We start from the raw sequence: 16,623 nt of genomic DNA on the forward strand, positions 1-16,623 counted from the left end.
CAAATAAAAAAATAAAAAAATAAAGTGGTTGTTGGTTTAAGGACAATAATTATCGTGTACATTTTAAGTCAAGCGGATGAATATGGGTTTTTAGTGAATTTATTGTAAAGTAAACATGCTACATGTAGGCTTTGTCTCAGCCGAGCTTCTATGTTTTTATGCAGTAATTCATAAATAAATGTAGCTGTTTTTTTCCAACAACATATCTTAATGTTACATCCTGTTTAATCGGGTGTATAACTAAGATACTTTAGTCAAGTACTCTCCCATTCACGCGGAAAATTCATACCTTTTATCCATTTAAACGGAATTATTTTCGATATTCTGCAGATTAAAATGCTTAAGCCACATTCATTTTTTTTATTATTTTATTATTATGTTTAATCGTCTAACACCGATTAGTTCTCCGAGTATTTTCCCTGCACTACCTGAAAGCAGCACCGTTTCAGACGTCGTCGGCACAGCTGTCCCAACTTTTTTTTCTTTCTTTTTCCCGCGAGATTTTGCGCCGTTTAGTGAAGCGAGTGGGGTGAAATCTCGGGCGAGCGTGAGAACCAGCAGGGTGAGGAGGAACAAATAACGTGGAGACCTGAAAAGTGTGTGCACACATTGCAGCATTTCACAAGAAGGCAGCACGGTAACTTTAAACGACATCAGCTTCTCCGGGGACGAGAAACTTTTCGTTTAGCGCCACTTTTTTGCACTTTGGTAAAGTTGAGCTCTGCGCGGCTCGGAGTCCCCACCTTGGAGCAGAAAGTCGGTCGGTCGTCGGCAGTTGGTCCTGCAGGAATGTCGCGACCAGAGAAACACGATTTTTATCGAGAGGAGGTGAACAAGACGATATGGGAAGTCCCGGAGCGGTACCAGAGACTGACCCCGGTTGGATCCGGCGCCTACGGATCTGTCTGGTAAATCGCCTTCCTCCAAAAAGTTCAGTTAGGTGAAGTTAGCCTGACTTGTCCATTCATTTAGACGAGGCCTGCGCTTCACAAGCTAATGGCGAGCAAGGTGGAGCCGCGGTGTCTGTTTGAGCAAGAAAAGCCCAGAACTTGTTATCTTTGACGTGTTACCGAGTTGTAATTATTAAGTGCTAATAAATTCCTGACTGTGAACTAAGTATAGAAAGTCTGATCCTCATGCACTGATCAGTGTGCATGTTAAGAGTCACACAAGTGTTCTGGTCTCCTCAGGTTACTCCGACCACATTTGTTCTGGATAAAGACATTTAATGCACATTGCACCGTTAGTGCAACAAATATAGCTGCTTGCTGCTAGGTAGGTTGTTTGAATTAACTCAATCCCTTCATACTGACGATGTGAGCACAGCTTCTGGATGTTTTTCTTATTAGGAGCACAAGTGGAAAGTTGCGATGTCCACTTCACTGATGTTGCATGGATAAAGAAAGTCAGAGTGCTGTAATCTAAAACAATGAATAGACCAATAGATTGACTAGTTGGCTATTTAAAAAAAATCTATAATAATAATAAGTGCAAACAGTTTTCTCTTGAAGTCACTGTGATGTTAGTATCTTTTACTTTTGTGGCTAACTTTAAAATAATGACTGAAAATGATCAACAGCTACTAAAACCTCCCAGGTTGGTTGCTATGAAAACCAGCTCCTGTCTTCATGCAAATTTGATAGGCAGCCTCATCAAAACCTTAATGTTCTCTCAGTGTTGCCTTTCACTCTTGATAACTAGTTATATGTTAGGGAGCCCTGCAGTTAATGTTTGATATGTCATATACAAATCTGCAGCTCAGAAGTATTTGCATGCACAGCAGAGTGGAGATCTTGCCTCTTGAGGGTGGGTTTCCTTAATGTTGCCTAGCGGCAGTAAGGTCATCTTTGGCTGAATGGACCCTTTACATAAGTTTTTAATTAAATGGATTGTGCTGCTGATACGATCTGGGACACAACATAGTCAGTGGTACACTTCTTTTAGTGAGCAGATGTTTGTTTTGCAAATGGAAGAGGACAGCTGTGCTGTTGCCGGGCAATAGGATAATCTGTTGCTGGTCAGATTACTGTCAGCTCGCTGCTACTGCTGCACTGACTGTGATTGTTTTTATTATATTGTTAGCAGTTACGTGATGACTTCAAGTTTACTGTAGCCAGTAATTTGAAACTGAAACTGAACAGCATGTTCTAAACTGTGTGGCTTTATCAGAAGTCGATCCCATATCATCATAACTAATAAATCGAACGAGTTAAGGAGCGTCTTCATCCAAGAAGCTTGCACAACTGAACACTGTTATGCGCAAATTGCTAAGAGGACATAGTCTTTTTTAGATGTGGTCATACCACTTAAAAAATACTCTTTTTGTTTAGGTGAGGGTGCTGCCTAGATAGTGTCTGCATTATGTAAGACAAAGGATGGCTGCTCTGTTTTGACTTCCTTCAATCAAACATGAGGTCCTTCTTACGAGGGAGCTGACGGGATGATTTAATATCTAATACAGCTGTATGTGGGATTTACATTCCTGCATGCTCTTGAAATGGGTAAAAGATCAGTGCAGCAGTGTATGTAGGGAAGAACAGTTAAGGTGACTCAAATATATGCTGAGGAATTGAACCAGAGACTAGAAAGATGCTTCGAGCCCTCTGTTTCTTGCTATGATGATAATCCCTGTATCCATTTTTATTATCAGGTTGGCATTGCTATAGGTGGTTTCTTTGTTAACCTTTAATATCGATTGATGTTGATGTGTCTGCGGGCACGCTGGTGTCCCCACAGCAGTCACACGAGGCCATCCACAAGCCGTGACTCTGTTTAGGTGAGCTAAGCAGGGGTGGGGTGGCTGTTGCTTTTGGGTCAGAGACAGTTGGTTTTCAGAGCGGGGGATATACTGCTGCCAGGGCTGCTTGCAGTCTGCTGAGAGATGGCATTTTCTGCTGATGTCGTGCTTTTCCTCCAGCCTTCAGCGGCTCTTCCTGCACCTACTTTGGTTTTTTGAGAGCAAACTCAGACCCAGACTGAGCTACATGAAACGCTTCCGTTCCTCTGCCTGAAAGGACGGGCTTGCTTTGATTAAAGCCACAGTCTCTCAGTGTTAAATAAATGCTGATCACTTGTTGGTTTTATGATCTAAATTGGTGTATGCTAAAAGTTAAGGTGTTTTACCCAATGAGATTGAAGCTCACATGTATGCTTTTGACTTTTTTAAACAGCTCCGCCATTGACATGGAGACCGGTTTGAAGGTCGCTGTGAAGAAGCTCTCTCGGCCTTTTCAGTCCATCGTCCACGCCAAAAGAACCTACAGAGAGCTGCAGCTGCTTAAACATATGAAACATGAAAACGTGAGTGACTTGTCTCTCTTCAGTTTGTTCCGCCTGTTGAGAACGAAGCCCTGCAGGTCTTTGCTCTTCAGTTTTGAGCTTAACAGTGTTTGTCTCATTCTTGCAGGTAATTGGCCTCTTAGATGTCTTCACCCCTGCCACCTCTCTGAAGGACTTCACCGACGTGTGAGTCCAATGTGCTTCTTTATGTTATCTTAAATTTAAAGTATCAGGGCTTTTGCATAATTTAACAGTGATGTAAAGCTCAGCAGCCTTGAGTTTCTCAGCAGCCCACAATCCCGACTGTTCCTGGAAAACACCTGGAGGCACGCCAGCAGACTGAAAACACTGGCAAACATTCTTTAGACTCTCTGCTATGTTAGTTATTCACTCACTGGCTGTAGCCAGTCTCTTCATCACCAGCTTCCTTCCTTCTGTTTCCTGATTCCTGGTTTTGTGGAACATGTAGTACATGCCCTGGTTTACAGAAAAACGGGTAGTTATTGTTTGTTGCTGTTAAAATCTCTTGGAAATTGGAAGTGAACAGCTTAGCAGTGACTCCGTTGTGCGTGCTGCCTTGCTTGTTATTGGTGGAGTGTCACTCTTTTTCTTCTTCTTCTTTCTTTTTGTTCTTGACACTTACTCAAAGTTCAAACTGTAGCAGATTCCAGGGAGCACCTCATCCAAGAATGCGTCTCAAGTGAATGCTTAGAGTCACTCACTTATTTATGATTTCATACTGAAAATGTCCCTGTATTACTGACCCATCCTATTTACTTCATTATCTGAACCAAGCGAGACTGGAAGCATTATCGCCGATATCTAAAATTCATGAAGGTCAGTGTGGCAGCAAACTGCACATCCTGGGAGCATACAGCGGGTAAAGTAAACATTGAAAACAACACCAGTTTTCTAAGTAAAGTCTGAAGGTGCTATTGAAATGTCATTTCTCACCAGATGTTGGCAACGATCCACACATTCAAAGAAATCAAACCATAGATGTCCATAAATTCACTTATATGTAACAATAAGAAATGACATAAAGAAAAAAGCATTGAACACATGAAGAAAAGGAGGTGCAGAGAGTCATGGAAAGTCATGACACCGGCTAAAATGTATCAGTAGTTAGAAATAAATCCTGCTATTGGTGCAAATTAATATCAGCTTGTTCAGTCCCAAGTGATGGCCTAAGGCAGGGGTGTCAAACTCAAATACACAGTGGGCCAAAATTCAAAACTGGAACAAGGTCGCGGGCTAACATTAATATTTATTGAAAAAGAAATTTTCCTCCAGATATAAGAATGAATCTTTTCTTATGGACTCAAACACATTTTGCTGAAAAACTGAATATGGAACAAGCAAAGCTTAATACTAAACAATATATATGTTAGCTGTATAATTCCAGTAGGCCAGCTCTAATAATAATTTGGTATGGCCTCGCGGGCCAAATGTAATTAGGCTGCGGGCCAAATTTGGCCCGCGGGCCAGAGTTTGACACCTATGCCTTAGGCCATAGGTGTCAAACTCTGGATTTGGCCCGCGGGCGTCTTCTTTGGCCCGCGGGCCAAGAAGACGCTACATGTATGGGGCTGTTTTTCAGCAACACATCACTGGCACACTTCATATAAGGATCACTGGAAAAATGTAATGACACATTATTGATTATGAAGATGAAACGAGGGTGGATGTTTCATCGAGATAATGATCTCAAACATACAGCGAGAGAGAGAGAAAATTAAGCTGCTATTAAGCTGCTAGAATGGTAGCCAATCATCTGACCTGAATCCAATTGAAAGTCTGTGGAAAGAACTAAAGCCCCGAGTTCATTGAAGGGGCACACAGTGCTGTAATCACCAGCAAAGGCTTTTGCAAGAAATGTTAGATAAACTTCAGTAAGCATGTTCAATACATTTTCCCTGTGCCATTTTTCATTATTACACGTAATTTATGAACATATATGGTTTGCATGGATAGGTTTTTGGTGAGATTTTCATGTCAATGGCACCTTTAGAGATAGGGCTGTTCGATATAACGATATATATATCGGATGACGATATAAAAACGTCTATCGTTTCATTTTACGCTATCGTTTGTTTCGTGGTGTCGCAAAATAAACTGTTTACGGCAATATTTTTTCATCGTTTTGATGGTCACTGTAGTGGTTATATCAATTTCTTAAAGTTCTCTCTTTCTCTTATATTTTATATAACCACACTACTGACGGACAAGCGCCTGTTTTTATGCGTTGTGGTTAGCAACAACGACGGTAACAGCATCGCGTGTCCGCTTGTTTATGTTCAAGATCCTGTTGAGACTTTTCAAAATAAACTGAATCACGTGAAAGAGCAGATTATTTACAGATGAGAAGTAAAAAAGAGCCGCCAGGTGCTAAAAAATAAACCTTAGACTCAAACGTTAGAACAGGCTTTTCCCCGCAGCACGCCGTGTAATAAATACTCACAAAGAAAACGGCGGCCTTTACAACTTATGTCTAAAAATGTGTAGTTTCATGCATCGGTTAAAACACTCGACTCCAGCTACATGACGCGCAGCTGGAAACACTTCCCGCAAGTCGAGCTGCCGGGATTCACAGAATTGACAGAAAATGTTACATTTTTGTGATTTATATCGTTATCGGGACGATAGAATTCTTATATCGGGATATGAGATTTTGGTCATATCGCACAGCCCTATTTAGAGATATATTTGGTGACACGTTTAATGTTTATTTTACCTACTTTATATAAACTCTTAACTTGGTTCTCGGCTGCATCACAAACCTCTAATTTGAGATTTGCTACCAATTACTTGAAAATGTTGGACATTTGCACTGGGCTCTCTATTACTGCTCTACTGGCTGAAGTAAGAAGCAGTAACAAATATGGAAATAAACTCGATCCACTTGTGCAAAGATAAGATTGTTGGGCAGTCTGTCCTGGGATTTCCCCAGGAAATTATTTGGCTGAGACAGTAGGTCAGTCAGCTCTCTGTGGAGGTGAGTAATTGGAGGGTGACTAAGTCTAACTATGCAATAATCAAATGAATAAATTTATGTAGTTTTCTGTGAAAGTGTCTGTCCTCAATTTTGTTAAAGGTTATGTGTTACTTTTGCATCAGCTCTTTAGTTATATGAACTTAAATTTTATTAGAGTCCTAAACAACAGGGAGTCCTGCAACAGAGCCCTGATCTCAACATCAGTCAGTCTATCCAGGCTCATGTGAAGAAAGAGGAATAAATGAGACTTTTTCCTTGGAACACCAAACCTCCTTTGAAGAGCATCATGTGATTTGAAGTGCCGTGAAACTTGCATGACGTTGTGTTTATAGTGCAACACACAAGCTAGATTTTTTTTTTCATAATCATTTGGAGGTATATCACAGTTTTATTCATGTAATAATTTATAAGGATGATGCAGCCTGTGTTTGTTCAAAAGCTTCTCTGACAGCTCAGTCAGATCACACAGTTAACACAATTTAAATTCAGAGTGTGGAAAAGGCTTCTGATAGATGACTCAGGCTCATGCAGAGATTTGAAGTGTAGTGAAGTTTTCTCATTTTTCATCCATCATCTTCCCGAGTTTCTCCCCCTCTCTGATGTATTGTGTCTGCACAACCTTTCGAAAGTTGATTAAATCTTTGTGCAATATTTTTCCTAAACTTTTTTCCCCTCTGATATCGGACATTTAAAATTGCAGCGGTACAGCAGTGCACTCTTACCTCACAGCTGGAAGGCTCGGGGTGTGAGCCTGTGGGTCGGCTGGGGCCTTCAGAGTGGAGTTTGACACTCCACACTTCCTGTGTTGCAGTTTTCCCAGTTCTTCAGAGTCCAGAGAGTATTGGTAGTTTTTAAATTGATTACAGGGGTAGATGCCATACCCTGCCTCTTGTAGGGATATATTCCAGCCTCTGATGACCCAGTTGAATATAAAAGATGGGCGGAGCCAATATGACATCACTCATTGCTTTCTAAATTCTGCATTTTGAAGCATCACTTCTGGTGTTTAGGCACCAGCGTGTTAAATTTGTTTTGAGCCAGAAGTGACCATATTTGGATGAGAAGGTCGAGTGCAGGGTTGCCAGCTAAGGCGTGTGCGCTTCTTTGCCACAGAGCAGAGGGACTTTTAAACTTAACCAAAACCTAACAGTGAAAGAAATGCCATAAAAATCACTTCATAAGAATCGGTCCATTTACCATAAAGTTGCAATGAAGGGATAAAACACTAAAAGAGGGTAAAACTACTTTCTTATACTTGGCCATCATCAGGTTTTCAATGTATGTAAATTTGGAATTTTAATATTAATGTCTTAAAGATTATATTTATTTATTATTTTTGTTTATTTTTTTGCTTTTTAAGTCTCCAGTGGCCCCTTTAAGAATTGCACTTTATTTATTTATTTATTTATTTATTTATTTATTTATTTATTGTTAGCATTTATTTCTTAGCCCAGAGGCTGTGGTTTGTGGTTTTCACTCATTAAAGTCCATTAGGTCTTGGTAGGTTTATGTAAAGACGATTCATGTCAGTGCAGCATAATTTCAAACCACGTGTGCTCATCTCTGCTGCAGGCTTGCAGCTCGAAGTCTCACGCACTGAAATGTGGAATAAACTGTTTGCAGTTGCATTGCTTCTTGGGAAATGTAGGCACAGGGCCTTTGAAAGGGAAGACAAATGTATGACTAACAAAATAAGAGGGCCCGCAATGCTAAACTGATGAAGTAGATTGAAACTGAACACTTTAATGACTTGCTGGAATTTTGTCTTCATACTTCGAGTGGCAGCATCTGTGTGCTGTTGTAATGGAGAGCCGTCCACTCAAGAAGCCCCGCCCTCCTCCCAGAAAAGCATAATGATATGGAGGACTCAAGGCAATGCAAGGTCACACATGTAGAGCATGTAAAGCTGGACCCCTGTGGGAAAGAGAACAGGGGGTGAGTCAGTGGGCTGGCATGCCTTTTGCAGTGTTTGGCACTGTTCTCCAGTGCATATCTGCCAAACGCTGTAAAGTTTCTGCATGCAACGTAAAAATAAGTAAAAATGTCAACTGTGCAGGTGCTCTGGGTATGACCTCAGACTCCTCAGCGCTCTAGCCATGCCCCTCTTTCTTTAGAGAGAGGAGAAGAGAGGTCACTATTCATATTTTATATACGTGTGTGTATCTATTCCCCCCCCCAAGGCGAATGAACTTAGGCGAGTGTCTGTGTCCTTATGTCTGCAGTTGAGAACAAGTTCAAGCACAACCAGATGCTATTTTAAGCCCTCGTTCTCTGTACTGTGTGAGAATAGAAGAGTATTCATGAAACGGGTATTTGTTGTGCAGCGGACTGACGAAGCAGCACGTGGCTCTGTGAGTTTTGGCTCTGAAAGTGCCCGTCTAGCATCCCGCTGCAGACTCCTTCCATAAGTGCTGTTTGGGCATTTTAAACAGCTTTGGGATTAGATTTGAATTATCCACTGATGCAGTACTATTAAGCCCATTTATCTGGGGTGTGTTGTTAAATGACATTCCATTTGTGAAGGGCTTGGCCTTTCGGTGCCTCTCGAGAGACGCGAGAGTGAAAAGAAGTAGCAGCTAAACCGGTTTAAGCTCACATAGCCATATGGGGAAATTAGACACAGGCTGCAAACAGCTCTGAAATTATTAGTTTGGAAGTGCAAATACATTTTATGACATTAGTATTTTTTTTTTTTATGACGTGAGAAACACTGGCATGGCTTCTGACACTGGTCTGTTTAAGCTGGGACAACAATCTTTTCTGCTTTGGCAGGTATCTCGTGACTCATCTAATGGGGGCAGATCTCAACAACATAGTCAAATGTCAAAAGCTCACCGATGACCACGTGCAGTTTCTCATATACCAGATCCTCCGAGGATTAAAGGTGAGATTAAAGGAATGATTGAAGTTGTGGAAAATGTGCTTATTTCCTTTTTCTTGAGCAAGATAAAGATTGATGCCACCTTCATATCTGGTCAGCTTAGCAAATGCTAGAGTCCTAAGTGTCTGCTGGCTAACTTGGGCAAGGAAAATGTATTGGTATAGCACTTTTCACAGACAAAAATCAGAAAGTGCTTCACAATAAATGCAACTCTCCCTTTCCCGTCCTTAGTGGTCGGACTGTGTTGGAGATTCTAGTGAAATCTCTTCAGGTTTGCTGTGGTTTAGAGCAGCGGTGTCAAACGTATGGCCTGTGGACAATTGTATCTGGCCTGTGAGATAATTTCATGTCAGTTATTAATGACCGGGTTGTATGTAGCAGCCTAATCTTCAGCCCTGCTGAGAATCCGTGCAGGCAGGGATGGGACTTTAATTTGATGGGCACACCATGTGGCCAAATGCATGCAAAGACAGACTGGGATCATACCATTATTGAAAGAAGGAAGGGGGGCAGACGTTCCAAGACGACAAGTGTAGTGGTACAGGCCGGGTAACCAGAGAGACGGGCAACCGGATTTTAATGCAAGCGTGTTGAGGAAAAGTGATGAAATGAATAAAATGAGCAGCACCTGGCTGCATTTCAATGATATTGATGATTACAAAGCTTAGCACAGAGCCATGGCTCAGTGTCCGAGTGTCTGACAGGCCTGAATGTTAAGAAGTTTGATCTGCTGCTTACCACAAACAGCCTCAAGCAGACATTTTGGACTTTTAACTATATTTTCGTAGGTTTTACAGCTTTTCCTACTGATAAAAACTTCCCTTATTGTCATTCACACTACGCAAAGTAATTAAGCAATAAACATTTAACCTGTTGAACCCCATCAGGGGGGAGAACATCTGGTTTAACGGGATGTACCGCCAGATCTGTTATTTAAACACAGACACCTATGGCATTCGCAGAAAGGTCAGAATCTCAGCAAAAAGCCCACAAAACCAGTTTCAACAACCAGCTAATGGCTAAAACAACAAACGATTAAAAAACATGTAAACACAAAGCGCAGAGCCCCCCATCTCTCAGTTTTGTCTCTCTTTGACCAAAATTCACTGAACTAGAAGCAAAAGATGACGTTTGAAACACATTGGAATGAATTCCCTCTTATCTCTGCTGTGATAAAATCCCACTTCCTGCACAGCTTTGTCTCTCTGTGTGTTTAAAAACCGCTTTCTCATCAAAAATCTTCTTTTTTAAATGTCTTATTCACTTGGTCAGTCTGCACCAGTCTACCATTGTGTACAGTGTTGTCGGCCGCCAAGGTTAGAATCACTCCTGGGTTCCACCTGTTTGTACTTTCAGTGATGAGGATGTTACTTATTGTCTTAACTGTGTTCAGTTACAAATCGTGTTTACTCAAGCTTCACTGCTCTTGTTACAGTAAAAACTAAATTGGCAAATAGCGTCACAGATCAGTTATTATCTGTATTAATAGTTAGTTTAGGTAAACAACAAGTTCTTTCTGGCATTCAGGCGGTGCTTATACACTACACCTGTTCTGAGGTACTAGGAAAAGGATTTGACCTTTGAACTGAGATGTGTTTGTGAATCTGCTTTGGTCCGAGTGGCGTAAATTTTGTCTTCAGACTGATCTGTTTTGTGACTGCATGACAAAGCACCAACTACAGCTGCACCGCAGGTGGCAGAGGTTCAAGAAGCATAACAGGAATGGTGACTCGGCTCTTGTATCTACAGCTGTCCATGTCCACAGCAGAGTGTAATCAAGGCCTTAGCTGCCCTCCATGTTTCCATTCTCTACTGTAGGCAAAGATGACCTTCTCCTAGCGCCATATATTTAATGTACAGATATGAGAGTGGTATCATTATATTATCTACCTTTAAGGAAGGAGTTCCTTCAGTGATACTTATCTAATGTTTTTACATCGTGTCCTGTATCTCCTGATGTGTTTTGTTGTGTTAAATCGGTCCATCTGTAAACACATGATGTAATCTGACACGTCTGCTCCCGTCTCTCTGCAGTATATTCACTCAGCAGGCATCATCCATCGAGTAAGTGCCGTTTCATTTTATAGTAACTTTTGTCAGACAGTCGTTGAACAGGAGGACATGAAGCGTCCTGGGGTTTGTGACTTCTTTCACTTTGCAAAGTCAGACTTGTTAATCCTGTGAAAAGAAAGGAAGTCATAACACTTTGACTTTAGATTAAATTTTTAATGATGTAAGACTCATCTTTTACTTCATCTCACCATCTTGGTTTAAATTACCACAGGATTTGAAACCAAGTAACCTTGCAGTGAATGAAGACTGTGAGCTGAAGGTCAGTGAAGCACTGCTTTTATTTGAAACATCAGTTTATCTCAAAACTGCCTACAAATGTAAATGATTTGTTTTTTTAAGTCTTCCTTTTTTTTTTGCATTTAAATTGTCAGATTTTGGACTTTGGTCTGGCACGACACACCGACGACGAGATGACCGGCTACGTGGCGACCCGCTGGTACCGTGCCCCAGAGATCATGTTGAACTGGATGCATTACAACATGACAGGTAGACGGCATAAAGAAGCTCCCCTCTGTGATCCGTCTGTAAATAGAAGAGCGTTCTGGGTATAATGTCTGACCTTCTGTGTTTCAGTGGATATTTGGTCTGTGGGATGTATAATGGCAGAACTTCTCACTGGACGTGCTCTGTTTCCCGGCACTGACCGTATCCTTTTCATTTGACAGTTCGCTGTGCACACCATGAACTCCTGCAGCTGACAAACAATTTACATAACAAATGAAACTGATCCAACACACACTGATGATGACGTGGAGGCGCGCTGATTTGTCTGCAATAAATCTGCAATACTGCTTTTCTCCGTTCTCACACGGAAAGCCGCCTTTCCCTTTCAACACGACTCTGCCTGAGGCGTTTTCTCATGAAGAGCGATCGCGCATTCTTCTCACTTGACACATGCACAGTAATTTTTCCACTTTGGCACTATGACTCTTTCTATATTTTAAGTGTGTATCTTTGGCTCAGGTACACTTTCACTCTCTTTCCTTGCACCACCCCGTTTCTTTCTCTTTTCTTTTGCCAGTATTTGGTAGCTAACCTCCACTAGGCTGCCCACCGCCTCCAATCATTTTCTATTAAAAGCACCCAATATAAATGAATTCAATGTCTTCCACAGGAAACATCTCAGATTCATTTTTTCCCTCCTCCTGTGTGTGAAATGTAAAGATGATGGGATTGATTATTACATAGCTTCAAAGGAGGTCCGATTAAAGATGTTCCCACGTGCGGCGTCTGGTCTTCCTTTACCGTGTGCTGGTAGATATTGATCAGTTGAAGTTAATCATGCTGCTCGTCGGAAAACCAGGTCCAGAGCTCTTGAAGAAAATCTCTTCAGAGTCTGTGAGTTCACAAAGCTGTGCAAGTTTTGTTGTTTTTCTCCCCCCTCTCTGTCTAACCGTATTTCTACTCTAAACTCTGCACTCTAGTGTGGTTCAGATGGAAATATCTGCTTTGTAATGGCAGCATGTTTTTCACCCTCTAGCCTTGTGGGTGTGCTTTGCTTCCTCTGAAGAGCATTAAGCAGTGTTTGCTGTGAGATCATTGTTACACAGGTGATTTCATCTTTCACTGTGTGCCTGTAATGAGGAGTGTTGTCATGTCCTCTAATTCTGATGATACTTAAGCTTTAGTTTAGTTTTTTTCTGGGCTCAAAGCTTGGAGACTCGTGACCCGGAGTTTAGCCCCAGACACAGCTTCTTAACTAACTCTGCTCTGTCACTATACTCCCCTTGACACAAACTTCAAAGATATAAACCAGCTTCAGCACATACTGCGTCTGACAGGGACGCCCCCAGCAACTCTAATGAACAGGATGCCCAGCTATGAGGTGAGGAGGATACAGAGGTACTTTCTTGAGAGCGGACTAGCAGCGGGAGGACAGTCAGACTTTCCTCAGAATTTGTGCTTATGTTGATGTTCCACACTAACACATCCTAAAATAGAACAAAAGCAACTCAGAGCGCAAACCTCCGCCAAGACAGCTCACTCCCTAAACATTATTTCTGTGCATGTGTAGCATTCACTCCATTGTTTTACAAAAATCCAAACGTTACTTGTGCATGAATAACTCGAGCTTCTTATATAATAATATTCTACAGTATATTTCCAACTATGTAGGCAGCTCATTCTCCTTCTCTTGGCAACACTTTCTTTAAAAATAAAACACATTTTAGGCTCAACTTATAAGAAAGGTAGATATAAAAATGAGGTCAGAGGTCAAATGTGACATATTTGGATGCAAACTATTATGTTGATATTTAGAATTCCAGTATACCAGTATCGCTTCTTAAATGTTGCCAATACAAAGGTAGTGGAATTTGAATGATAGTTTAAAGATAAAAGATATTTTACTTGACCTCGAAGAAGAGGTCAGAGATCCAAAGTAATGTGATATTTTGAACCCTCGTTATCATTTCCTATATGCCTAAATGTTGTCAATACAAACAGTGGCAGTAAGCTATATGTTATCACTTTAGCCTTCAGATCAATTTGTTGAGCTTGAAGCAGAGGTTAGAGGTCAAATATGACTTTATACAGTACTTTTACCACACTTGTAAGAATTATAAGTTATGAGACTTTTTTCAATAAATAATGAAGATGACCTTGAAGACCTTGGTGGATGTAAACTTTTCGATCTATCATGTTTACAGACAGAATGACACGCCCATAAATGGTAAATGGTCTGTATTTGTATAGCGCTTTACACTATACACAATCATCCACCCATTCACACACTGGTGATGGCAAGCTACATTGTAGTCACAGCCGCCCTGGGGCGCACTGACAGAGGCGGGGCTGCCGGACACTGGCGCCACCGGGCCCTCTGACTACCATCAGTAGGCTACAGGTGAAGTGTCTTGCCCAAGGACGCAACAACCGAGACTGTCGGAGCCGGGGCTCGAACCGGCAACCTTCTGATTACAAGACGAACGCCCAACTCTTGAGCCACAATCGCCCCAATAAGATAACCGCCATGGCGGAGGTATTAATATTTGAAGCCACATTTTAAAAAGAGCTTCAAGGTTTTAAGGAAAACTCGAACTCCTTTTGAGGCAAGTGGGGCGCAAGGAGGAACTCGACCTCTTGGGGCAAAAAGCTCGTATTAAACACAGAATCTTACCGTTTCAGTCACTCCTGTGTCGTGTGACATGCTTGCTGGACGTGGTTATAACAGTGATTTGCAAAAAGCACCTTGAGTTGGATTTAAAAAAAGTGCACTTCTCGATTTAAATGTTAAGGTTACTAACAGCATTTTGATGTTCAGTGTTTCTTCTTTTTGTTTCCCCTTAGAAAGGTGCCATCTTCTTCCACCATAACACTTTTATTTACACGTTGAATTACATGAGAGGTTTATTATGAAGAGTATTATGATTGTAATACTTTTTTTTTTTAGTCTTCCCTAATAGACAAAGACAAGTCTTTTCTTTTTATAGGATACTTGGTTTATTATTATTTTTACTTTATTATAATTATTTAAAAATATTTATTAAAAGCCATTATAAGAATTGGATATTAGAAACATGCAGTGTAAACACTTGCACTCATAGGCACTAATGGTTTTTGACTGCATGTGTCGAACTTCAGGCAAAGAGTCGAACTCTGTAGCGATACATAATACAAGCTCAAGTTCCTCAATAATAATTCTTCATAAATCTAGTTTTAAAGATGCTCTAATTATCACAAGAGGAACTTGTTGACTGTAAACTGCACTCGTCAGGAAGCGCAGCACAGATGTGGATAGATCGAAAAGCCGAACAGGTTGGAAAAAGTTAAATGAAATAATGTGTCACGACATGTTGCGGTTTGTAGGAACTCATGTTTGGTTTACTCTGTTGATGTGTCTTCACAGGCCAGAAACTACATCAGCTCCTTGCCACACATGCCCAAGAGGAGCTTTGCTGATGTATTTATTGGCGCCAACCCACTCGGTAATGCCAAAGAAAACCTGGTTTTTCCCTATGATTTACAAAGTTTACATAAAGAAACAATGGGATTGAGTGTGATTCAGTCATGTTTACATGCGGATGTGTTTTTAAGCTGTGGATCTTCTGGAGAGAATGCTGGTTCTGGATACGGATAAGAGGATAACGGCAGCTGAAGCTCTGGCCCACCCCTACTTCGGTCAATACCACGATCCAGACGACGAGCCTGAAGCCGAGCCTTATGACCAGAGCTTCGAGAGCCGGGAGCTGCAGATCGATGAGTGGAAACGTACGTCTTCTCGCGCTAAAAGTGACAGCATGCTGATGTATTCCTCGGTAAAGAAACAAATCATCTTCTCCTTTTTTTGCAGGATTAACCTTTGAGGAGGTGTGCAGTTTCCAGCCACCTAGCTTTGATGATGAGGATGACACAGAGTAATGAGACGCGCCACCAGTTCAACCCAAGCTTTTGACTACATAACTTATGCTTTAAAGTCTCAGACACACACCAGCCCTTATTAGTCTATTAATTGAGAAAACATAACCAGAAAACATAAGAAAAAAGTTATTATTCTTATTTATAAATGACTTAATGTTGGTCAGTTGCTGGAAAACGTCCCTTCTCGCCAACAACTAAAATAGTTTTCTATTTAATATTTAGACTTTATTTCGACTCCTCACTGTGACGCTGAGATGCTGAAACACTTTGACCTATTGCTGTGCTAGTTTTTGTTTTTTGATTAATTTATGGATGAGCATTTTTCTGTTATTTGAAAAATTGAACCACTTCCAAGCAGTTGCCCCCGATTCTTGAATTTCTGTGACAGAAGTAGATTTCTGTGTTTTTAGGTGTTTGACAATTGGGACAATATGCCTTCTCTGTGCAGTCACTGAACTTTAATGCTCACCAACTAGATTTCTCACATTTTACTGATCAATTTGATTAATTTAGTTAGATGAAATCTGAGCCTTTTCCTATATAGGGTTTTATTATTATTTTTTCACCAAGGCCCATAAATATGAAGCGAAATCTGCATAGTACATGCTTTGCTCAAATTGTGTAAATATATATGTTCCATGTTTTTTAAAATTTCACACGTTTTGAAGCAATCACTGTTAGTATGTACGTCAACACATTGTGTGTGTCCGCTAGTGTGTTGTTGGTTTCTATGAATTTAAGCGTCGTGCCATAGCTTTTAATAAAAATGCAGCTTAAATGTGTAAAAGGAGGGATTCGTATTTATACATAGTGGAGCTGGTATTTATAAGCAATCGAAGGGTCCCTTGAGCTATTTTCAGTTTGCAGTTGCAGAGTAACTACTGCTTTAAGTCCTTTGTTTAACAAAATAAAGACTTATTTCTAAGAGATTATGTTTTGTTTTTAATTTTTTATCCTTATTTCCAAGCCAATCACTTATGTCTAACTATGATGCCTTACCATGATTCATGGACTTGTGGAATCACCTTTAGCAGCC

The 16,623-nt window shown here is 40.8% G+C and overlaps 1 protein-coding gene across 2 annotated transcripts; it reads left to right on the forward strand.

The window, feature by feature from the left end:
- The first annotated feature begins 523 nt into the window (after positions 1-523).
- Positions 524-16,514, forward strand: mapk14a (mitogen-activated protein kinase 14a). 2 transcript variants are annotated; one of them, XM_006785584.3, is made up of 12 exons: positions 524-908; positions 3,171-3,300; positions 3,407-3,465; positions 9,047-9,158; positions 11,190-11,219; positions 11,440-11,487; positions 11,600-11,714; positions 11,802-11,873; positions 12,487-12,566; positions 15,076-15,154; positions 15,264-15,437; positions 15,520-16,514. In XM_006785584.3, exons 1-12 carry the CDS (start codon positions 790-792, stop codon positions 15,585-15,587), a joined length of 1,086 nt encoding a protein of 361 aa, XP_006785647.1. In that variant the 5' UTR covers positions 524-789; the 3' UTR covers positions 15,588-16,514. The 2 variants fall into 2 exon arrangements, with proteins under 2 accessions (XP_006785647.1, XP_006785646.1); XM_006785583.3 differs by lacking the exon at positions 12,487-12,566 and adding an exon at positions 12,974-13,053.
- The last annotated feature ends 109 nt before the right edge of the window (positions 16,515-16,623 follow it).

Source organism: Neolamprologus brichardi, chromosome 20 (assembly GCF_056152115.1).
Source record: "Neolamprologus brichardi isolate AB-2024 chromosome 20, ASM5615211v1, whole genome shotgun sequence".
Classification (NCBI taxonomy): Eukaryota; Metazoa; Chordata; class Actinopteri; order Cichliformes; family Cichlidae; genus Neolamprologus; species Neolamprologus brichardi.

Coding starts and splice junctions, on each gene's coding strand:
- mapk14a (XM_006785584.3), top strand. CDS start 790: ATGTCGCGACCAGAGAAACACGATTTTTATCGAGAGGAGGTGAACAAG. Junction 3,301..3,406: donor AACATATGAAACATGAAAAC/GTGAGTGACTTG, acceptor TCATTCTTGCAG/GTAATTGGCCTCTTAGATGT. Junction 11,488..11,599: donor ATGAAGACTGTGAGCTGAAG/GTCAGTGAAGCA, acceptor TTAAATTGTCAG/ATTTTGGACTTTGGTCTGGC.